Below are 24,348 nucleotides of genomic sequence, written 5' to 3'. Positions count from 1 at the left end.
CATAGGTGTTTGGAGAGGGGAGCGGACAGTTTTAAGACTACTGTAACTCGTTTTTTACTGGAATTCTACTTTAAAGTGCCCAGTAAAGCCATAGATACCAGTGGTACCACATATATCACTTTGCTAGTTCTGCCAGTCTGTTCAATTCCTGTGACAGAGCCGTAACAGTCTCCAACACCCGCACCCGATCCTTTGCAAGCAGACGAGCATCACATCTCTGCATAAAGCGATCCGGATGCCAAGTCACTCTTTGTGCCCGCAGGTAGCGCTTATATGATGTGATGTCCGAGGAGTCTGCACCTGCTGCTATGAACCGGGCCATCTGCTCTGCAGTGCCACCTGGAACTGGCCAAGGGATGTCCTTATAGCTTAACATACGAATACCCGTCCTTGTATCTGTGTTAAGGACATTGTCATTGTCAGTCGTGTCTCGACTTTCTGTTGGCTCGACATTGCCAGTGCCATGCTTTGAGCCAGCCTCACGGCTTGCACCCGCTCCCCCAAACACCTCCTGGCATTTCCTGTGATAGCTCTCACTCTGAGCCTGCTGCAGTTCTCTCTTCATTTGTTCTTTTCTTTCCTGGTATCTCTGCTCCTCCACAAGCCTGGAGGTGTTCTGCAAAGTCACAACTTTAGTCTTTAAACTTGTATTATCATAGCGGCAATTTCTGGCATGGTACTCTCTGTAGATACGATCGGCCCAGGATTCAAAGCTTTCAGTTTCGGGAACTGAATCCACATAGTCATCATCTTAATGGAAAAAAAAATGGGTTACATAATGGCAAATGTATCAGAAGCTGTTTGAAAATTGTGCAATGCAGGTAATTTGCATAGAGTAAGCTTTGGTTCACACCTACAGGTGCGACAAAGCATGGCCGCGTTCCTGCGCGTTGCATGCAGGGCAGACCATTCATTGGAAAGGGCTGCCCTACGTGCAAGAAAGATGCACTCTTTTTCAAAACTGCACGGCAGGATGCGGTTTGGCATGTACGAAAACACAAGCATTTGCAGATGTGTGGGGGTGTCATTAACAGTCTGCCAGATGCCAGTGCATTTCTCTCAGAATTGTGCATGTGTTCCCGACCCACAAAGTACTGAACCTAGCCTAAGACTGGAATGACATGAATGAAATGAATGACATTTAACATGCATTGACGAGTGCTAAAAACACTTGTGTTGAGATGCATTGTTGTGTTTTGCAGGTTTTTACCATGTTGTGTGGCTTTACATTTTTCTTTTATTCACAGCAAGAACAACAAACCTTTTGTCCTAACGCACATTGTGACGTGTTTGGCCCCTTTCACACGGGTGCACCGCCCCAACGGAGCCTGTTTTGCTCAGCGGGGGATCGATCCGCCTATCCCTGCTGAGCAGGTGGATGACAGCTCCATCTCCGCTCTGTGTGCAGAGACGGCGCTGTCAGATCCCCGCTGTCCTCTATGGGGAGATCAGGTGAGAATGGACCGCCTGTCTGCTCTCATCCGATGCCATCTGATCCTCCAGACGGATGGAAAATAGGGTCCGGATTTCACTGACAGGATCGGATCAGATAGCAGCGGGTGTCAGTGGAGATGTCTCCGCTGACACCCGCTGCCCCATAGGGATGCATGGAGCATCCATTCAGGTCTGCTTGAAAAACTGACCGGCGGATCCGATCGGATCGCCCGTGTGAAAGGGGCCTTTCACTGCATTTAAATGCAGCATGTCCTATTTTTGCTCATTGGGGTAAACTGGGCACATTGCAAACAATTAAGAGAATTATTCAAAACTGGAGAAGCCAGCATCTGAAGCAGCTGTGCTTGGCAACCAATCAGCTTTTATTCTCAAAGCTTAATGGAACAAGCTGAAGATAGAACCCAATTGGTTGCCATCCACAGCTGCTGCAATGTTGATAAATTCCCCCCAATGTATTGAATGCTTGTTGTTACATTGAGCCTACATTGACCAATGCTGTTCAACGCACATGGGGTGCGAATGACCCCTAACCACTTCCCACCGACCTGGCGCATATATACGGCCTCTTGGTGGGTGGGCTTTAATGCAGATCAGTTACATATATTTGGCCCTAGGTAAACACTTTACTGTGTTGAGAGCGCGCTCCCAGCACAGTAACGAATGGGTACCAGAACGCTTCCGATGCATACTTGCGATCGGGAGCTTTCCGATTATGTGACCACTGTGACTGCCAATCACAGCGGTCACGTGATCCAAATGCCCACCTCCGCCCCCCGGCATTTAGATCCATTTAAAGGACCAGGAGGCAGGAAGGAGTTATTAAGCGATGTTTTGGGCAGTTACAGTACACTGGTTTGATCAAAAATGCCAGGTAATCTTTCAGGAAATGCAGTGATCTTGTGATCTCTGTGCGTTGCCCGTGATTTGCAATAGCACCCCAAACGCTGTGCGATGTTGCCGCCATTTCCGCCTGCCGAATCGCGGTAACATCGCGCAAACAACGCATGACGCCCAAAAAAGGTACAAGAGTTTCTTTGGGGCGTCATGCGTTGTTTGCGCGATGTTACCGCGATTCGGCAGGCGGAAATCGCAGCAACATCGCACAGCGTTTGGGGTGCTATTGCAAATCACGGGCAACGCACAGGCGTCCAGCGATTTGCAATGATTTCAGGATCGCGGGCGGAATCGCAGTGATTCTGCCCATGATCGCTACGCTCACATGTGGACATAGCCTAAAGTTCACCGGTCACCAGAGACTGCCATCAGTACCGCCGTGCACCATCGCCCGTCACCTGTCACCCCATCAATCACCGTCACCTGTCACCCCATCAGTCATCGTCACCTGTCACCCCATCAGTCATCGTCATCTGTCACCCTATCAATCATCGTCACTTGACACCCCATCAGTCATCGTCACATGTCACCCCGCCAGTGATTGTCATCTGTCACCCCATCAATCATCGTCACCTATCACCTCATCAATCATCATCACCTGTCACCTCATCAATCATCGTCACCTGTCACCCCATCAGTCATTGTCACCTGTCACCCCATCAGTCATTGTCACCTGTCACCCCATCAGTCATTGTCACCCCATCAGTCATCGTCACCTGTCACCCCATCAGTCATCGTCACCTGTTTGCCATATACATGCAATCACTTACTGACCGCCTAACGACTATATGCGTCGGCCATTAAAAGCTAAATACTGGGGTTATGGCAGCAGATAGCCCCCATAACCCCGGTATTTTTTGAAACGGCGGGTGGTCGGCTTTCAGATAAGGGTGGTCCCAGTGGCGGATTCGCCGCAGAATTACCCTTACGGTGCAGGGGAAGAGGTGCCCCCCCCTCCTGCCGCGTCCCAGACGTTTTCCCAGCTTACCGGACCCGCCGGCAGCGGGGAAAACTATCCGGTCCCGTATCCTCAGAGACAGGAAGTCGAGTGAGGGCAAGATGGCCCTAACTCGACTCTATGGTCTTGGAGGACCGGAGCTACGTCAAAAGACGTTGCCTAGCAACCGGTTTAAAGGGCCGCTTTTTTTTTTTCTCCTCTTTCAACAATTTTTTTTTTTTTTCTTTTTTAGTGTAGTTGTGAGGTGTGAGGTCTTTTTGACCCCAGATCTCACAATAAAGAGGACCTGTCATGCCTATTTCTATTACAAGGGATGTTTACATTCCTTGTAATAGGAATAAAAATGATCAAAACATTTTTTTTTTTTTAAACTGTGTAAAAATAAAAAAATAAATAAAATAAATAGGAAAAAAAAAAAATTAAAGCGCCCTGTCCCCGTTAGCTCGCACGCAGAAGCAAACGCATATGCAAGTCCCGCCCACATATGTAAACGGTGTTCAAACCATACATGTGAGGTATCGCCGCGATCGTTCGAGCGAGATCAATAATTTGAGCCCTAGACCTCCTCTGTAACTCTAAGCTAGTAACCTGCAGAATTTTTTAAAATGTTGCCTATGGGGATTTTTAAGTACCAATGTTTGGCGCCATTATGTGAGCATGCGCAATTTTGAAGCATGACATGTTGGGTATCTAATTACTCGGCGTAACATTATCTTTCACATTATGGAAAACAATTGGGCTACATTTACTGTTTTCTTATTTTTTAGTTCAAAAAAGTGAATTTTTTTAAAAAAAAATTGCATTTGGAAGACTGCTGCGCAAATATGGTGTGATAAAAAATATTGCAACGATCTCCATTTTATTCTCTAGGGTCTCTGCTAAAAAAAAAAATATAATGTTTGGGGTTTCCAAGTAGTTTTCTAGCAAAAAAAATGATTTTAGCTTGTAAACACCAAGTGTCAAAAATAAGCCCAGTCTTAAAGTGGATAAATGGACAACTTTGTGTAAAGCGCTACTTGGATGTTAGGCCTATGTATGTGGCCAGGCAGTGAAAAAGTGTTACACATGTGGTATCGCCATACTCAGGAGGAATAGCAGAATGTATTTTGGGGTGCAATTTTTGCTATGTACATGCTATGTGTTAGAAATATTGCATAAATGGACAGCTTTGTGTAAAAAAAAACGGAATTTTTGTAAAATCTTACCTGTAAAATTCCTTTCTCTGAGTCCTCCGACAGTCGCCGCCTCTTCATATTCGTCACATATGGGGTATTAGACTTTGCTCCGAAGGAGTAGCTAGGCAACAGAATATGTTAACAATAAAGCTTTAACATATCCCACCCTCAAGGGGTGGTCCCCTCAGTCAATACCCTCCTACTTCCTGCAACCATATCTCAGTTTTAGTGGAATAGCAGTAGAGTATACATTCAAACCCCAAAAGAGGGGCGGGGGCGGCGACTGTCGGAGGACTCAGAGAAAGGAATTTTACAGGTAAGATTTTACAAAAATTCCGTTTTCTCTTACGTCCTCCGACAGTCGCCGCCTCTTCATATTCGTCACATATGGGGACGTCCCAAAGCAGTGCAAACATGAGGGGTGGGAAACGCATCCGCGCCGAAAGGCAACACAGTCTCCACATCAAAGAAAGGAACCTTACCAAAGGAAGGAAACCAGCTGGGCAACAGCAAAAATAAGTGCTCAACAGGAGCAACAACCCAGGAAAAGACAAAAAACCAGGGGATACAAAACTTATCCCAACAGCCAGGAGTCCCCAACAAGGGACCCTAGGGAACAGCCGCACTAAGAACCTTGCGGCCAAAGGAAGCATCCGCCGATGCCTGAACATCTACTTTGTAGAATTTTGTGAAAGTGTGTACGGTCGACCAAGTCGCCGCCTTACACACCTGGGCTACAGAAGCCCCATGACGACAGGCCCAAGACGTACTCAGAGATCTAGTAGAGTGCGCCTTCACAGGCACAGGGGGAACCTTCCCCTGCAAGGCATAGGCCTGTTCAATGGTCTGCCTGATCCATTTGGCAATGGTAGAGGCGGAAGCCGCCATGCCCTTCCGAGGACCCTCTGGAAGAACAAACAAGGAGTCCGTCTTTCGAAAAGACTCAGTCGATTTAAGGTAAACCCTAATCGCCCGAACAACATCCAGAGAATGTAGTCTCACCTCCTTTGGATGTTTAGGCTTCGTGCACAACGAAGGCAAAACAATATCCTCGTTAAGATGGAATTCCGAAACTCGTTTCGGCAGAAAAGAAGGATTAGGTCGCAAGACCACCTTATCCAAATGAACAACCAGGTACGGAGACTTGCAGGACAAAGCCGCCAGTTCCGACACTCTGCGAGCCGAAGTGATCGCCACCAAAAAGGCGACCTTTTTGGACAACATAGACAACGATATCTCCCTGATCTGTTCAAAAGGAGCACGTTGTAACACAGACAGGACTAGATTCAAGTCCCAAGGGGGCAAAGGATCCCTCCTAGGAGGAACCAGATGCCGCACACCCTGAATAAAAGTGCCAACCAAGGAGTTGGAAGCCACGGGACGTTGAAACAGAACGGCCAGCGCAGACACCTGACCCTTTATCGTAGCCAGCGCCAAACGCTGATCGACACCCGTCTGAAGGAAAGACAGCACACGGGAAACCGAGTACGTGCTGGGTGAAAACCCCCTGGACTCACACCAGGCAAAATAGGCCTTCCAAGTACGGTAATAAACCTTTCCCGAGGAAGACTTCCTCGCGTTGATCAAGGTATGAACAACCTCTGGAGAGAGACCCTTCTCCTTCAGGACCTCGGTCTCAACGGCCAGGCCGTCAAAGCCAGCGACTGTAAAGCAGGATGGTAAATCGGTCCTTGAGACAGTAGATCGTCCCGAAAAGGCAGACGCCAGGGGGCGTCGACCGCCAGATTCACGAGGTCTGCGTACCAGGACCGGCGAGGCCAGTCCGGTGCCACAAGAATCACCGTGCTGCGTTCCGAGTGTAACCTGCGAAGGAACCGGGACAGCAACTGAATCGGTGGAAACGCGTACATCAGCCTGTACTGATGCCACGGGGCCACTAACGCGTCCGACACGTCTGCCCGAGGGTCGCGCGTCCTTGCCACGAACCTCTTCACCTTGTAGTTGAGGCGAGACGCGAACAGGTCCACATCTGGAAGACCCCACTTCGCGCACAACATCTGGAAGACAGCCGGGTGGAGAGACCATTCCCCCTGATCCAGGGTCTGGCGACTCAGATAGTCCGCCTGCCAGTTCTCCACTCCCGGAATGTGAACCGCCGTTATCGCCGGGACATGAGTCTCGGCCCAAGACAGAATGTCGGCCACTTCTCGAGCCGCTCGGGCACTCCTGGTGCCCCCTTGGTGGATGATGTAGGCCACCGCCGTGGCATTGTCCGCCTGCACCCGAACCGGGCAGCCCTGCAGCCGGTCCGTCCAGCGATGAAGACAGAGCCTTATCGCACGCAATTCCAGAATGTTGATCGGGAGGGAAGACTCCCCCTCCGACCAGGTCCCCTGGGCGGACAGAACGCCCAGAACACCACCCCAGCCCGACAGGCTGGCATCCGTGGTGATTATCGTCCACGAGATCGGACGAAACGACTTGCCCCCGGACACCAACGGGGACTGGAGCCACCACAGAAGGTTTTCCCTGGTGCGATGACTCAACGAGATCTGAAGATCCAGAGATTGAGGTCGCCCGTCCCACTTGGACAAGATCTCCGCCTGGAGACCCCGCGTGTGAAACTGCGCGAAAGGAATCGCCTCGAAAGCCGAGACCATCAATCCCAGACATCTCATACACGTCCGCAGAGACGAGTTCGGAACGTCCCTGAGGGACCTGACTTCCTCCTGAAGAGTGAGTTTGTCTTCCGGCAGGAAGACCTTCGCCTGCACCGAGTCCAGTATCATTCCCAGATAGGGAAGACGAACCGACGGACTCAGTGTCGACTTTGGAACATTTATCGTCCAACCGAACTCCTGCAGAGTTTGCATCGTGACAGACAGGTCCTTCTCCAGACCCTGACTGGTCGCAGACCGAATCAGAATGTCGTCCAGATACCCCAGGACAGAAATGCCCTGGGCTCTCAATAATGCCAGAACCGATGCAAACACCTGGGTGAAGACCCGCGGAGCCGAGGCGAGCCCAAAGGGCAACGCCACGAACTGGTAGTGATCCTCCGCAATGGCAAATCGAAGGTATCTCTGATGACCCTCGAATATGGGGATGTGAAGATACGCATCCTTCAAATCGATGGAGGCCATGAATTCCCCCGGAACCAGGGCAGCCACCACCGAGCGCAGGGATTCCATGCGGAACTTGCGAACCCGCACAGAGCGGTTCAGAGCTTTCAAGTCCAGAATAGGACGAACCTTGCCCTCCTTTCTGGGCACGGTGAACAGATTGGAATAAAACCCCCGAAATCTGTCCCGATGAGGCACCGGAACCACCACTCCCTGAGCCCTCAGGTCCCGCACCGCCAGGTGCAGATCCCGCAGGCGCTCTGGAGACAGTTGTAGATTTGAGGGAAAAAATCTGCTCTCTGGCCGAGAGAGAAACTCGATCTTGTAACCAGATCGAACGATTTCCAGAACCCATCTGTCCCGCACACGGGCCAACCAGGGCTGAAGAAAACCGAGCAAGCGTCCCCCCACCCCAAAACTGGGTGAGGGCGCCCCTTCAGGCCGAACTGTTATGGGCCGCAGGTCCGGATTGGCCGGACTTCTGTTTCCCAGACCAGGGTTTCTTCTGAGAGCCCTGGCCCTTGAACGGTTTGCCCTTGTAGTGCGGCCGAAAGGCACGAAAGGACCCCTGAGGGGGCCGAAAATGAGCATGCTTCTTCCCAGAAGCCCCCTTAGCCTTGGGGAAATGGGGCAAGAGAGTGCTCTTACCCCCGGTAATCCCCTTAATCAACACATCCAGGGACTCCCCAAAAAGGCGAGACCCATCATAAGGCAGATTGGCTAAGGTTTTACGTGAAGATTGGTCCACCGACCAACATTTCAACCAAACCAGGCGGCGAGACAACACCGCCACGCTGTGCACACGCGCGGCCAACGGAATCAGGTCCAGGTCCGCATCACACAGATACATGACACCCTGGTGGATCTGATCCACCATATCCAGGGTCGCCGCCGAGGCCGAATCGGCCACTAGGACGCGCCTAAGCATCTGCGTCCAACTTGCGATCGCCTGGGCCGCCATGAGAGAAGCAAACAGAGCCTTAAGCATAGAACCCGTAACAGAATAAGTATGACGGGCAAGAGACTCCAGTCTCCTATCCGTGACATCACGGAAAACAGGGGATCCCTCTGCAGGGATCGCAGTGGCTTTGTTCAAAACCGCAATAGCATGATCCACTGGCGGAGGCACACACCACCGTTCATCAGTGGCAGGCGAGAAAGGATAACGCAGCTTAAATTTACTTGGTACCGCAAAAGGCTTGCGCAAATCGCGCCATTGGTCCTTAACAGCGCGCTGAAAATCAGCATTGCAGGGAAAAACCTGCGGCGTCCTGCGTTTTCTCTGCGTCCCATAAGCCGCCAAGGCAGCTGGGGGACACACCTCGTCCTGCAAACGTAGCGTCTGCTTAATGGAAGCAATCAACTCATCCATGATTGCAAGCTCTTCAGGCGAGCCAGGGGGAGAATTATCAACCCCCTCAACTTCAGCCTCTACCTCAGACCCCACTAGATCAAGAGAGGAGCGGGACCCCGATAGGGGGGTCCCCGCCAGAACAGCCCCATCACCTTCACCCTCAGAATCAGAGGACAGAGCAACTCTGGGCCGTTTAGTAGATTGAGCAGCCACCAGCATTTGCACCTGTGCAGCAAGGCCAGCCACAATCGTGGCCAAATCCCCCCCTGGGGGGGAAACAGCGGTCCCCTGGCTTTCCACCAATACTGTGGGAAACTTGCCCTCCTGAGAATCCATTGCCCCTGTATGCCAGACAACCAAGGGTTAACTGCCCCCTTACAGCAAGCGCGGCAAGCGCAGCCCACCGCACCACACTCAGGCACAATGAGACCCCCACAGGGAATATACAGACTGAATACAGGCAATGGAACACAGGAATAGAAGGATAAACCCTGAGGAGACTCCGCTGCTGCTGCTGCCTCGATCGGTGCTTCCAGGAGAGAGGAAGTGATGCTGCCAGGGCGCTCTATGTAAGCCTATGGAGGCTACAAGAAAATGGCCGCCGTGCATGTAAACCATGCGGCCGGAGCGGGCGCCGGTAAAATGGCGCCGTTTGGCGCCGAAATCGCCGCTCCACAGTGCATAAAATCACACACAATATTATCCCATTATATGGATACATGTTAGATCGCCGCAGCGATCGCTGTATATGCCCCAACATGCCATTAAAAACATGCCCCACAGCACACAGCTCCTCACACTGCCCAGCCTGACATACTCAGTGTCATACAGCTCCCCCCCCCCTTGCAGCCCACAGCATGCAGCCGAGATATAGGGAGACAAGCAGTGTGATTAAAGGCAGGTTACACAGTCCCAGACTGAGACCCCCCCCAGACAGACAGGTCCCCACATAGATACACTTACCTCACATGGCGTGGGGAACCCGCACAGGCGAACAAGCCGCTGCACATGAGGCAGGGAGAGTCGCAATTCAAGACGCACACAATGGCGGTTCAGAAACCGCACAGCGTCCGGTGAGGTAGCCACCTCACCAATCATCCCTGCACCGAACAGGGATGGGTCGTTCACCGTGCCAGGAGCGTTACCTGGCTGAACGCTCGATGGCAGACTGGGAAGCCACTGACCCACGACCTGCGACCAGGGGGATCAGCCCGAGACCCAGTCCGCATGATCCTCTTCGTCCGAAGAACTAACTAATGCTGACAAAAATAACAGCTAAGTAAAGGTAGAGAGAAAACTCAAACAAAATATCAAAAAGAAGAAAGAGTCTGGGACAAAAAGTCCCAGCACAGAGAGAGCCAGCCACTCCTGACAAGCTAGACATTAAAACTGAGATATGGTTGCAGGAAGTAGGAGGGTATTGACTGAGGGGACCACCCCTTGAGGGTGGGATATGTTAAAGCTTTATTGTTAACATATTCTGTTGCCTAGCTACTCCTTCGGAGCAAAGTCTAATACCCCATATGTGACGAATATGAAGAGGCGGCGACTGTCGGAGGACGTAAGAGAAAATGTGTTTTCATTTTCTTTCCACATTTTCCAAAAACTTGTGGAAAAAAATGACATATTCAAAAGACTCATTATGCCTCAAAAATTATACGTTGGGCTGTTTGCTTTCCAAAATGGGGTCATTTTATGGGGGTTTCCATTGTCCTGGTGCTCCAGGGCCTTCAAAAGTGCGATAGGTTGCCAGGAAATTATATGTGTAATTTGTGCTCCTAGAATGCCGGACGGTACTACTTGGATGTTAGGCCTCTGTATGTGGCCAGGCTGTGAAAAAGTCTCACACATGTGGTATCGCCATACTCAGGAGGAGGAGTAGAATGTGTTTTGGGGTGTAGTTGCAAGTATATATATGCTGTGTGAGAGAAATAACCTGTTAATACGGCAATTTGTAAAAAAAAAAAAAAAAAATCTTCGTTTTGCAAAGCATTGTGGGAAAAAATGACAACTTCAAAAAACTCACCATGCCCCTTATTAAATACCTTGGAACGTCTACTTTCCAAAAAGGGGTCATTTGGGGGGTATTTGTACTTTCCTGACTTTTTAGTGTCTCAAGAAATGAGATAGGCCTTCAGTACATTCAGGTGTGATCAAGTGTGATCAATTTTCAATGATTCGCACCATAGCTTGTGGACTCTATAACTTTCACAAAGACCAAATAATATACACTTACTTGGGTTATTTTTACCAAAGATAAGTAGCAGTATAAATTTTGGCCAAAATTTGTGAAGAAAAATTACTAATTTGCAAGAAACAAAGAAAAATGCGTTTTTTCACGATATTTTCAGTCTTTTTTTATTTATAGCACAAAAAATAAAAAACCCAGTATTGATCAAATACCATCAAAAGAAAGCTCTATTTGTGTGAAAAAAAGGACACAATTTTTGTATGGGTACAGTGTTGCATGACTGAGTAATTCTCAGTCAAAGTGTGAGAGCGCTGAAAGCTGAAAATCAGTCTGGGCAGGAAGGGGGTGAAAGTGCACTGTAGGCAAGTGGTTAAAGAAAAAAACAAAGAACCCTATCTTTCTTGTGTAAACTACTAGTACTATAAATCTACATTGTAATGGAAACAAACAAAGGCAGAAGTCCTGTGTAACAACCATGGCTTCCTCCACAGATATAGTGGAGGGTAGAGAATAGCCACCTATGGACAGGAGGGTAGGAATTGCCACCACATCTAAGGACTGGTAAACTGCAATATATTCTATTTTTCTTTTTATGTTTCAATACCCGTCAATGAGTAAGTGTAGCACTTACAAGTATTTATTTACCCCCAAAGTGCCCCTCTCTCCATAAGGATGAAGGATATCATCACCCAGGGTCCCAATCTACTTCTTGGACTGAGATTCTGACCAAGAGATGACACCATGAACATAAGGCTTTGATGCTTTTCACATATTTAAGGCCTGTACTGAACACATGTAATGAGCTAGCACCTGTCCCATGGAGTTCAATGTGCACTGCTGGATGAAATCTATTCAACTTCTGGTAAACTGAGTTTAAATAGAACATGGATGGTAATGCATCATGCACAAACCTAAACAGTAACATTGCCACGCTTCTATTGCACTCACCATCATACTGCCCATACATCTCTTGGTATTCATCCATGCTCTCAGCTAAAAGCTTCTCTCTCCACTCTGTTGTCTCCTTAGATGAGCGATCAGTGTACACCTCGGGGGAGCTCTGTTTTTTAATCATTTGTCTCTCCTGTAAATCCAGAGAAAAATATTTTAAACCTAGCACAAACTTAAGCAGTGGTCTCTCTGCAGAGGTCCAAAAAAAGTCAGTTGTTTATGATATGCATTTAGTTTGCTAATCACTGTTTATTTGTTATGGTTTAAATATACATTTAAATACACCTTGTGTGAGAAAAGAAATGGGCTTGATAATGCTAGTTTCCTCCTGGCTTCACAAAAGTATCAGAGATTGTTATCTCCACACTTGTCTTCGGTCAGTGACTCAAAGCATCAAAGCCTTTATCACATTCTGTTGGCAGCGATGGGATCTCAGACTGCAGCCATTACATTCTGTTGGTGGCGATGTGATCGCAGACTTTCCCCATCACGTTCTTGTAACAGCAGTGGTATCTCAGAGTGTCACCATTACAATCCGTTGACGGTGGTGGTTAAGAGATGGCTAACGCCACATTTAGGTGGCAGTGGTGGGATCTGAGACTGCAGTTGTCACAGGGTGTATTTTGCTTACTCGGAGTGGAGTGGTGATTGGGTGGGTTTAGTGAATTGTAGCCCTTCGCCCTAAAGTGATACTAAAAGCTCAAATAAAAAAATTCTTCTTGGGTTTCATATCAGCGCTCTGGGCTCCCCCCCCCCCTGCCAAGTCCCCCCATATGAAGCCACTTGCTATGGGTGCACCAATGCCCCCATAGCCCTGTTCTATGTGTCTATAGGACTTGACCCTGCCCTCCGCTCCCTCCTCTCTGACTGTGATTGACAGCAGTGGGAGCTAGTGACTCCCGCTGCTGTCTCTTAACCAATGAGAAGGCAGAGAGCTGGGACATGCACATTGCTGGATCGAGATCAGGCTTAGGTAAGTATTGGGGGGGGGGGGCTGCATATTGAAGGTTTTTAACCTTCATGCAAAGAATGTCTGAAGGTAAAAAAAAAAAAACCTTCAGCCTTTACAACCACTTTATTTAACCACTTGCCGACCGCCGCACGACTATTTATGTTGGCGGTCAGCCCCTCACAGGCAGAGCGACGTAGGGCTACGTCGCTAGCCTGTGAGGGTCTAGGGAGCGAGCGCGCGTCGCCGGAGGCGAAGCTCCCGCGTGGTCACGGACCCCCCTCGGCGATCGTCGGTGCAGAGGGAGAAAGGCAGGCGGCTAATGTAAACAAGCCGCCTGTCATTCTCCTCTGTGTAGGAATGGTGATCATACGGTTCTGTTATGAAGAACCATTGATTACTGTTCCTACACCTCAAGCCACAGCCAATCACAGTTAGAATCACGCCCCTAGGGACACACATAACCCCTCCCTCTCAAAAAAAAAGTTACCCCTTCACTGCCAGTGTAATTTTACAGTAACAGTGCATATGTATAGCACTGATTACTGTAGAAATGTCACTGGTAACCCCAAAAGTGTCAAAAATGTTAGTCAAGGGTCTGATCTGTCCGCCGCAATGTCGCAGTCCCGCAAAAAAAAAAAAAAAAAAAAAAACGCAGATTGCCGCCATTACGCGTAAAAAAAAAAAAAAAAGACAAAAATCTTTCCCTTTGTTAGTAAACGCAATAACTTTTGCGCAAACCAATCAAAATACGCTTTTTGCGATTTTTTTTTTACCAAACATATGGTAAAAAAAAAATTGACCCAAAATGTTACATTTTGATTTTTCCTTTTTTTTTGGGGGGGGGAATTACATATATAAAAAAAATAGTGAAAAATATTGTTATTTTTGCAAAATTGACGCTCTTTTTTTGTTTATAGCGCAAAAAGTAAAAAAATTGCACAGGTGATCAAATACCACCAAAAGAAAGCTCTGTTTGTGGGAAAAAAAAGGACGTCAAATTTGTTTAGGTACAGCATCCCGCGACCGCGCAATTGTCCGTTAAAGTCACGCAGTGCCGAATCGCAAAATAGGCCCTGGTCAGGAAGGGGGTAAAATCTTCCGGGGCTTAAGTGGTTAACTTCCGTTTAAGAGTTGAGGATTGTGTGAAGTCTGAGCCCTCATCTATAGTCAGATGTGCCACCTTTTTTGGGAAGGTGCTGCCAGATACCTATCCCGCTCTAGGAGTATTTATGGGACCTCCTCTAACAACCAGTCTTTCTTGACATGACCAATTTCTGACCTCTATTCTACATTCTACCTGTGTAATAAACTATTTTAAAGTACAGGAAACTTTGGATTGAGAGTAACTTGGTTTGAGATCGTTTTGCAAAACAAGCAACATTTTGTAATAAATTTTGACTTGATAAACAATTGATGTCCTGATATACAAGTAACATCACGTCACAATTGAGTATAAAAGAGAAGAGAGGCGCCTCTAAGTGTAGCAATATGGTTACATTTAATGAACGTACTAAATTTACCTTGATTAAAACAGGCACATCTAAGTATTCAGGCATCCGGAGTACAACTGTCCACATAGACCGTCCTCCTCACCGCCATCGACGTCATCCCTTCCATGCTTCGCTTCACGAGCACTTCAAGCCTCACTTTCAGATTGCTCTACTGCAGGGTAGTCTTCCCGGTCATGACTGCAGACTGACAGTGGTGAGAGCCAGCGGTGCGGAGGATCGTCTATGTGAACAGCTTTACCCCGGATGCCTGCATGTTTTAATCATCAACCACGTGAGTTGCTAAATATTGAACCTTCATTAAATGTAACCATACTTCTACACTTAGAGGAGCCGTTCTTCTTTTATACACTGTAGCGCTTGCTGGATTTTGCTTCTTGTTCCCACAATCCCCTTGTGGAGGCGCCATTTGTGGGTGGACATTTTATGGTTACACAACATCACATTGCTATCATCTTTTTATATGGACTATAAACTGAAGGATTTATGAATAAATGGTTGTGGAACGAATCATCTGAGTTTCCATTATTTCTTATGGGGAAATGCGCATTGATATAAGAGTGCTTTGGCTTACAAGCATATTTCCGGAACTAATTATGCTCGCAATCCAAGGTTTTACTGTTACTGTAGTAGAATCTGCAATACACAGGTTTGCATTTTTACTTTGAAGTCACAGCAGTCATAATGTAATCTAAAGAAAAAAAGGTTACCCACTTCAATACTGGGAACTTTCACCCCCTTCCTGTCCAGGCCAATTTTCAGCTTTCAGCACCGCCACATTTTCAATGACAATTGTGCAGTCATGCAACACTGTACCCAAACTACATTTTTATCATTTTTTGAGACAGATAGAGCTTTCTTTTGGTGGCATTTAATCACCACTGGGTTTTTATTTTTTGGTAAACAAACAAAAAAGACCGAAAATTTTGAAAAAAAAAAAAGAAGATTTTCTTAGCTTTTGTTATAAATATTTTTTCTGCTTCACTGATGTGCACTGTTAGGCTGCACTGATGGGCACTAACAGAAGGCATTGATGGACACTGATGAGCACTGGTTGGGAACTAACAGGCATTACAGATAGAGAAGATCTCCCCTGTGAGTAAAGCCGCTTAATGGCTCTCCTCTCCTCACGTGCTGTCAGTGCGAGGAGAGGAAGGCCAATAACCGGCATTTTCTGTTTACACTGTGATCAGCTGTAATTGGACACATAGTAGGCTCTTTGCCAAAATCGGTGATGTGGTATGTCCATGTGTCCCCCAGGGGCGAGCACGAGCACCCCATTCTGAAGGACGTCCAGTCAGAACAATAAAGCCCCCTGCCCAGCCATCAGCCTGGTATAGGCTGGCCAGGAAGTTGTAAATCTCATTAAAGCTCTTAAAAAGGGAAAACTACACATTCTTGGGGAAAAAATATAGCAAATAAAAAAAAAAAAATATATATATATATATATATATATAGCACTGTTGTAGTACAAAATGCCCAAAAAAAATATCATTCTCCTTGTGTGCTTGGTACACAGAATTTCTCAAAGGTCTGCACTAAACACAAGTCAAATTTTAGGCATCCCCTGCAATAGAAATGTATGCTTTGGTAACATACTCCTCAAGGGTAAATACTTCTAAAAAGGATGCAGGCACTGCGGCTCATTTAAATACAACACAGGGAGTGCATCAGTGGATTATAATAAACCAGACCCTCCCATTCAGAATCCATATGCAATCAGTCAAATATTAGGAATCTTCTACAAACTTTGTTAAAATCTCTGCAATGTACAATAAAGTGGTTCTAAAGTCTTAAGGTTTTTTTTTTTTTTTTTTTGTTTACCTTAATTCATTCTATGCATTAAGGTAAAAAACATTCTGTTTCAGTAAATCCCCCTTCACCGCCCTTATACTTACCGGAGCCCTATCTCAATCCAGCAATGTGCACAAGAGGAGCAACACTCCCAGGTCTGTCCCTCCTCGCTGGGCAAATTGATAGCAGCAGGAGCATTGGCTCCCGCTCCTGTCAATCAAATATTATGACAAGAGAGCGGGGGCACAGCCGCGTCCCACTGTGTATGTCAATAGACACAGACAGCAGAGCCCGAAAGGGAGCCCGCATGTGTGCCACCATAGAAAGCAGCTTTCTATGGTGGCACATAAAGAAGTGGAGGAGCTGAGAGTGCTGGTGGGAGACCCCAAAACAGGAGGATCGGGGCCATAGCATTGAGCAGGCAAGTATAACATGTTTGTTATTTTAAAAAACTGGAAGATTTAATATCACTTTAATAACCCAGAAGGGATTGTTTTTTTCTTTAAAAAAAGTTGAGATACTCTTTAACAACTGATTCTTCTTTGGACCAAACTACAATTGTGTATCATCAATGGTGAAAAGAGAAATAGGTGCACGAACCTTTAATGAGAAAAAGAAGTGGAAAAAAGCAGCACTGAAAAAATATAAATATGTGAGGGGTTGTAACAAATGAAAAACATCAATTACAGAGTGCGCTAAAAGATTATGGAACACAAATATTCACAAAAATGGTGATTGCTGATGTCCAGCTAAACACAAAGTCTATATTCTAAATGATGAGACTGTGCAAAAGTCTTGAAAATCCAAAGAATATAGTGAGGTTGGGGAGTGATGAAGGATAAGGGTAACCTCTTCCCAAACGGTGATCCAGACAGTGCTCAAATGTACACGTGATGCACCCAGTGTTAAGAAGGGACTCTTACCAGATGATGGAGAGATGCAAACATATAGTGTATAACCCTGGAGTCCGTTAGGTCAGCTTGTAGGAGAGAATTCACAATAGGAATAAAGCGACCATCTGCTTCCAAAGTGTGGGGATCTAGAGGCTTCCACTCAAGGGGATATCGCCACCAAGAACATACCCAAGGAAGAGAAGGGGACTATAGTGCATTACCTCACTTTATTGAACCAATAAGAAAGAGTAACACTTACATTTTCAGGAGAAAAAACAGCATATGTAAATTATGGATCGAGGACCTCTGCAGTAGTCCGGGATCATAGGCAACACGGCTAGCTCCCCCCGACGCGTTTCCACTAACAAGTCGGCTTCTGGGACTGGAGCAGCTCCAGTCCCAGAAGCCGACTTGTTAGTGGAAACGCATCGGGGGGAGCTAGCCGTGTTGCCTATGATCCCGGACTACTGCAGAGGTCCTCGATCCATAATTTACATATGCTGTTTTTTCTCCTGAAAATGTAAGTGTTACTCTTTCTTATTGGTTCAATAAAGTGAGGTAATGCACTATAGTCCCCTTCTCTTCCTTGGGTATGTTCTTGGTGGCGATATCCCCTTGAGTGGAAGCCTCTAGATCCCCACACTTTGGAAGCAGATGGTCGCTTTATTCCTATTGTGAATTCTCTCCTACAAGCTGACCTAACGGACTCCAGGGTTATACACTATATGTTTGCATCTCTCCATCATCTGGTAAGAGTCCCTTCTTAACACTGGGTGCATCACGTGTACATTTGAGCACTGTCTGGATCACCGTTTGGGAAGAGGTTACCCTTATCCTTCATCACTCCCCAACCTCACTATATTCTTTGGATTTTCAAGACTTTTGCACAGTCTCATCATTTAGAATATAGACTTTGTGTTTAGCTGGACATCAGCAATCCCCATTTTTGTGAATATTTGTGTTCCATAATCTTTTAGCGCACTCTGTAATTGATGTTTTTCATTTGTTACAACCCCTCACATACAATTGTGTATCACTGCCAAAGAAAATGGGTTACCATGAGGTCTTCAGCCAGGCGGAGGATTTGACGTGGCGTTGTCCCCTGCTTGTTTGGAACGTCAATTGCCTGCGGACAGCGTTTCAGAATTGGAACACACAGGTCTGTGTACACTGAGGAGAGATGATGGGGAAATAATAAGGTCAGAATTAGAACAATAAAAGCAAGTAGCAGGGTGGCAGGAAGCAAACAATTAAAGCAGATGGAAAGGCAACACATAACAAAGGCCCTATATTTGTAACTTGATCATTGTTTTTTTTAATCTCTTATTTGAAATTGATGAAAACTGCCACTAAAATATTTATCAGAAGTCACATGACTGCCAGCCCTCAAAATTTCCACTCACCTGCTCACATTTAGCGAGTGGAAATTAAAGAAGGGCGAGTGTGGAACAGAGGTGGACTGGGCTGATCTTCTTAGCTGATCGCTTCTGGCAGAAGCAGTACAGCCATCAGAGCGGCCGGAGGGGGGGGGCTTCCTACCAGAAGCGATCAGCCAGGAAACTGTCAGGAGGATCTGGTGACTGGATCACACAGAGCGGGGAGCTGAGACACAGCTTGTATACGAATAGCCGGTCGCTGTCAAACAAATTCCCACCTCCTGGACCAGCTACTATGATAGACAACACACTGGTCCAATGCGGGTCAAGGAGGCAGGACTTTGTTTGACAGCGTACGGCTGTCTCAGAGGGAGATCCCCGCTCTGTGTGATCCAGCCGCCAGATCCTCCCAATTTCTCCCAGCTGCATTGATAGGCACTGATGAGGCTGCACCGATAGGCAATGATAGGCTGCACCGATGGGCACTGATAAGCACTGATGGGCATTGATAAGGTTGCATTGATAGACATTGATTAGGCTGCACTGATAAGCTGCACTAATGGGGCTGCACTAATATGCTCCACTGATAAGACGGCAATGATAGGTACAGATAAACTGCACTGATGGGCATTAATGACACTGCACTGATAAGGCAGCACTCATATGCTGCAATGATGGCCACTAATGAGACGGTACTCTTAAGCTGCACTGATGGCACTGCACTGATAAGCTACACTGGTGGCCCCTGATTAGGAAGCACTGATTAGCACTGGTGAGGTGGCACTGATGGGGCTGAACTGATGGACACTGATATGCTTTATGTTAATATTGTTAAAGTTGAAGTTGAAGTGCAGTGGAGGGGTTTGTGGTCTTTTAGACCCCCAGATCCCTCTATAAAGAGTACCTGTCACTGCCTATTACTGTCACAAGGGATGCTTACATTCCTTGTGACAGCAATAATAAAAATGATCGGAATGTTTTTTTTTTTAAAGGAACAATGTAAAAAAAAAAAAATTATAGATTAACATAAAAAAAATCATTTGTAAAGCGCCCCATCCCTCCGTGCTCGCTCGCTAAAGAAAACGCATACGTAAGTAGCGCCCGCAAATGTAAACAGTGTTCAGATCACACATGTGAGATATCACCGCAATCGTTAGAGAGCAATAATTCTAGTGCAAAACCTCCTCTGAAAATTTAAAATTTTCGCCTATGGAGATTTTTAAGTACCGTAGTTTGTCGCCATTCCACGAGCGTGCGCAATTTTAAAGCATGACATGTTAGGTATCTATTTACTCAGTGTGATATCATCTTTCACATTATACAAAAAATTTGACTAACTTTACTCTTTAGTTTTTAATTCAATTTCCCCCAAAAAAATTGCATTTGAAAGACCGCTGCGCAAATACCGCGGGACATAAAATATTACATTGACAGCCATTTTATTCTCTAGGGTCTTTGCTAAAGTAAATATAGAATGTTTGAAGGTTGTAAGTATTTTTCTAGGAAAAAATACAGATTTTTACTTGTAAACTATTGTCAGAAAAAGACCTGGTCTTTAAGTGGTTAAGGTGCCTAATTCCCAAGCTGGAATCTGTGCTGAAATTCCCCTGCAGATTGTAACGCTGTGGATCATGTCACTGCTGAAAAATGATATGCATTACCAAGGCAACTAAACAATTAAAGCAGGTGTGCACCTCAAAAAAGCATCCAAGTGCTGTGCATGAAGAGTTATGCGCTCATGCGCGGTCATTGTCTCAATTGCCTTGGTAACGCACATCACTTCCTGCAATGATGCAGGGCAGCCCGAGTTACACACCCACCAATAACCCAGTGTAACTATGTGCAGCAGAATTGCAGCCATGTGACTGTGTGCAAAAAGTTTTTACAAAAAAAGATTTCCCAGGCCATTTACCTATTTTAATCATTGTGACCAGCAGAGAAATCCATTAGATGCAAGCGGCCTGTTAACTGAGCTAAGACTTTGGCAACATAACAGCATCCAATTAGGATGGATTTAACTGTGACCTCTTCTTACCGCTCCATTTTCCCTTCTCCATCTCCTGGGCCGCCACATGTAGGGCATTATTTCCCACAGCGTCACACTGCAGGGGGTCCGCTCCTTTACGGAGCAGTAGAAGAGCGCAGGCATTATCAGGCATTAAGCAGGCAGTGTGAAATAGGCTCTGTCCTCCTGGCAAAGACTGGTCGAGCTGCAGATGGCGGTGACGGCGAATATAAGACTTGAGTCGCAGAACATCTCCCTTCTGAATGTAGCGCAGTGCTCGCAGTTCCCGGCGGAAAGACATGAGACCTACAGAGGAAATAACCAGAAAATGAGTATATAACTTAGGAGCCAAATCAGGAAGCCTGGCCCTGATGCCAAATTCACCCTCTTTCAGCTGCTATATGGAACCCAAAGCATCCTGGGAAATGCGACATATACACTATATTACCAAAAGTATTGGGATGCCTACCTTAACACGCACTTCAACTTCAATAGCATCCCAGTCTTAGTCCGTAGGGTTCAATATTGAGTTGGCCCACCCTTTGCAGCTATAACAGCTTCAACTCTTCTGGGAAGGCTGTCCACAAGGTTTAGGAGTGTCTATGGGAATGTTTGACCTTTCTTCCAGAAGCGCATTTGTGAGGTCAGACACTGATGTTGGATGAAAAGGCCTGGCTCGCAGTCTCCGCTTTAATTCATTCCAAAAATGTTCTATCGGGTTGAGGTCAGGACTCTGTGCAGGCCAGTCAAGTTCCTCCACCCCAAACTCGCTCATCCATGTCTTTATGGACCTTGCTTTGTCCACTGGTGTGCAGTCATGTTGGAACAGTAGGGGGCCATCCCCAAACTGTTCCCAAAAAGTTGGGAGCATGAAATTGTCAAAATGTCTTGGTATGCTGAATCCTTAAGAGTTTCCTCCACTGGAACTAAGGGGCCAAGCCCAACCCCTAAAAAACAACCCCACACCATAATCCCCCCCTTCATCAAATGATTTGGACCAGTGCACAAAGCAAGGTCCATAAAGACATGGATGAGCGAGATTGGGGTGGATGAACTTGACTGGTCTCAACCCAACAGAACACCTCCCAAGCTGGGCTGAGTGCATCCATAGGCACACACAGCCCAGCTTGGCCCCACTCCCTCCTTTGATTGACAGCAGCAGGAGCTGCTGGACTCGGGCAAGTATAAGTGGGGCAAGGAGATGACACAAATACTGAAATATATTTTACCCTAAAGCAGGGAATGCATTAAGGTAAAAAATGTTCTGCCTTTTACAACCACTTTAGCCACTTTACCACTGGAGGATTTTGCAGTCTTACGTCCAGGCCACTTTTTGCGATTCGGCGCTGTGCGACTTTAACTGACAATTTACGTTCTTTTTTTCCCACAAACAGAGCTTTCTTTTGGTGGTATTTGATCACCTGTGCAATTTTTACTTTTTGCGCTATAAACAAAAAAATAGCGTTTATTTTGAAAAAATAACAATATTTTTAACATTTTTTTATATGAAATTCCTCCGAAAATATATGTAAAAATCGAATTTTTTTTAAATTTTTGGCCAATTTGTTTTCTGCTACCTATGTTTGGTAAAAAAATATCACAATAAGTGTATTTTGATTGGTTTGCGCAAAAGTTATTGCGTTTACTAACTAAGGGAAAGATTTCTGTCATTTTTGGTGTTTTTTTTTTTTAACGAGTAATGGCGGCGATCTGCGATTTTTTCTGCGGGACTGCGACATTGCGGCGGACAGATCGGACCCTTGACTGACATTTTTGGGGGTACCAGTGACATTACTGCAGTAATCAGTGCTATAAATATGTTACTGTAAAAATGACACTGGCAGGGAAGGGGTTAATTTTATTGGAGAGGGAGGGGTTAATGTATGCCTGGTGCTTACTAACGTGTGGGGGGGGAGGTGACTGAGTGACACAGGGACAGATCGCAGGTTCAGCTATGCTGAACACTCCGATCTGTCACTCCCTGTCACTTAGGAGATCCACCTGCTCCTCCCCTGGCCCGACTCCCGCTGTGAATGAAAACATCGGGAGCGCCGCCTACAGGGGGAGGAGTCCAGCGACATAGGTCTATGCCGCTGGACGATAACGAGCCACTGTGCCGCAGTAGAGGCACAGTGGCCAGAGGTAAAGTGGTTAATGAAAATCTTAGATTGTAAGCTCCATGAGGACTGCATCAATTGTTAGTTCTGCTGTATAAATCAAATAATAGGTATTTATCTGGGTGGGGGGGGGGGGGGAGTAGACTAGCACATAGGACCACTTAGGTTTGAAAATATAAAGTGTAAGCACCAGCTTTTTTTCCTGGACTATATTTTTACCTTAAGGCAGGATTCCTGCATAACCAAAACAATTCTTAAAAATGTCCCCTCTCCCACCCGCTACCCATGTTACCTACCCTATGTAAAAAAAAAAAAAAAAAAAAAAGAAGATCTGCATACAAACCTTATTCAGGCCGCTAAGGTCCGATCATGTGATTGAAGCTTATCGGTCCTTAGATGTGGTGGCTGAATTAGTTTTCTTTTTTAGGCTTTTTGTGAGTTGAACTAGAAGAAAAAAACAATGTTATCAGCCTTCTGTGAACTTCTAATCTCCCCATCCCCCACGTCATTATTATTAATATGCAGGATTTAACAGGAGCGACAGCTTTTCACAAAATAAAGGGAGGCAGTACTAGTAGTCTCTATATTATTTAAGACCAGGTATGAGCCTAGGCTTATTCAGATCCTTATTTGAACCCCCCTGAGTGTTCCCGCCAGGAAGCGGTCACTGTACATGTAGGTATGTGTAGCTGTGGGGTGGGGAATGCCTTGGCTGCTTACCATTGGCTCTGCACAGTGGCGGGATATCTCAAGTCAGTTCAGAATAGGATCCAAACACACACAAGCTTGTCCTTTTTCAATACAAGAGGGTTAGGAGGGCCCTGATCATAAGAGCTTACAATCTAAATGGTCAAGTGATACAAAATGTAATAGACTGTAAAGGGATGAGGGACTTGTTTTTTTTTTTTTTTCAACAAACAGGTTGAATGGGGAAAAAGTGACCCAATTCCCCCATCCACCCACTTAATGTGGCTGGAGAAATCACTCCTTCCGTGTCATTGTATTCTAACAGCAGGGAGACTTCCCCACCATCAGAATACACTGATCAGTGCTGCCACCTATAGCCGACAGCACTGATCGATTGGGAAAAACCCAACAGAATTGTTTTATGGAATTCAATCAGTAGATCAACTTATGTACAACCAACTTGATCGAAATATGGCCGGTCCTTTCTGAACTGACCGAATTTCAATCCAGGTTTAGCCAGCTTAAAGCAGTGTTAACCCAAAAGAAAACATTTATTATATTGCAGCTTACCAATTCTTAGAGTGTTACTAAAGCCACAAAAGTAAAATCAGTCGGTATATGCAGTAAAACATGCTTGTTATACTCACTGTGGAACCTAAGGGTTTATTCCTCTGCATTGTGTAAAAAGGCTGTTTGATCCGGTCTACTCTGATCCTCACCTTCTTCCACTGTCCCCAATCCATCTCCGGATAGTACAGAGGGTAGAGGACAAGCTGCACATGCTCAGTTCAGTTTGGGGTGTATTGCTAGAGAGCTTTTTTTTTTCTTGGGAGAGTGCATGCGATTAGCACAGGGCCAATCAGCCTGGTCAAGACAGAGGGGTCAGGGGTATTAAAGTCTTATAGGACAGTCAGAATGAAAACTCCTCCTACAAGCTTTAACCAATCAGTGGCTC

General features: G+C 46.2%; 1 protein-coding gene across 1 annotated transcript; it reads right to left on the bottom strand.

Annotated features, from left to right (window-relative positions):
• Positions 1-23,147, bottom strand: NFKBIL1 (NFKB inhibitor like 1). The gene is made up of 5 exons (XM_082264530.1): positions 23,050-23,147; positions 20,620-20,895; positions 18,266-18,378; positions 12,059-12,194; positions 1-750 (listed from the first exon to the last, which is right to left on the bottom strand). The coding sequence occupies exons 2-5, from the start codon at positions 20,888-20,890 to the stop codon at positions 116-118; spliced, it is 1,155 nt and encodes a 384-aa protein (XP_082120656.1). The 5' UTR covers positions 20,891-20,895; positions 23,050-23,147; the 3' UTR covers positions 1-115.
• Between the last annotated feature and the right edge of the window lie 1,201 nt (positions 23,148-24,348).

The sequence above is a fragment of the Pelophylax lessonae genome, assembly GCF_965119305.1.
Source record: "Pelophylax lessonae genome assembly, chromosome: 7".
Taxonomy (NCBI): Eukaryota; Metazoa; Chordata; class Amphibia; order Anura; family Ranidae; genus Pelophylax; species Pelophylax lessonae.
This window is presented reverse-complemented; position numbering and strand designations above follow the sequence as displayed.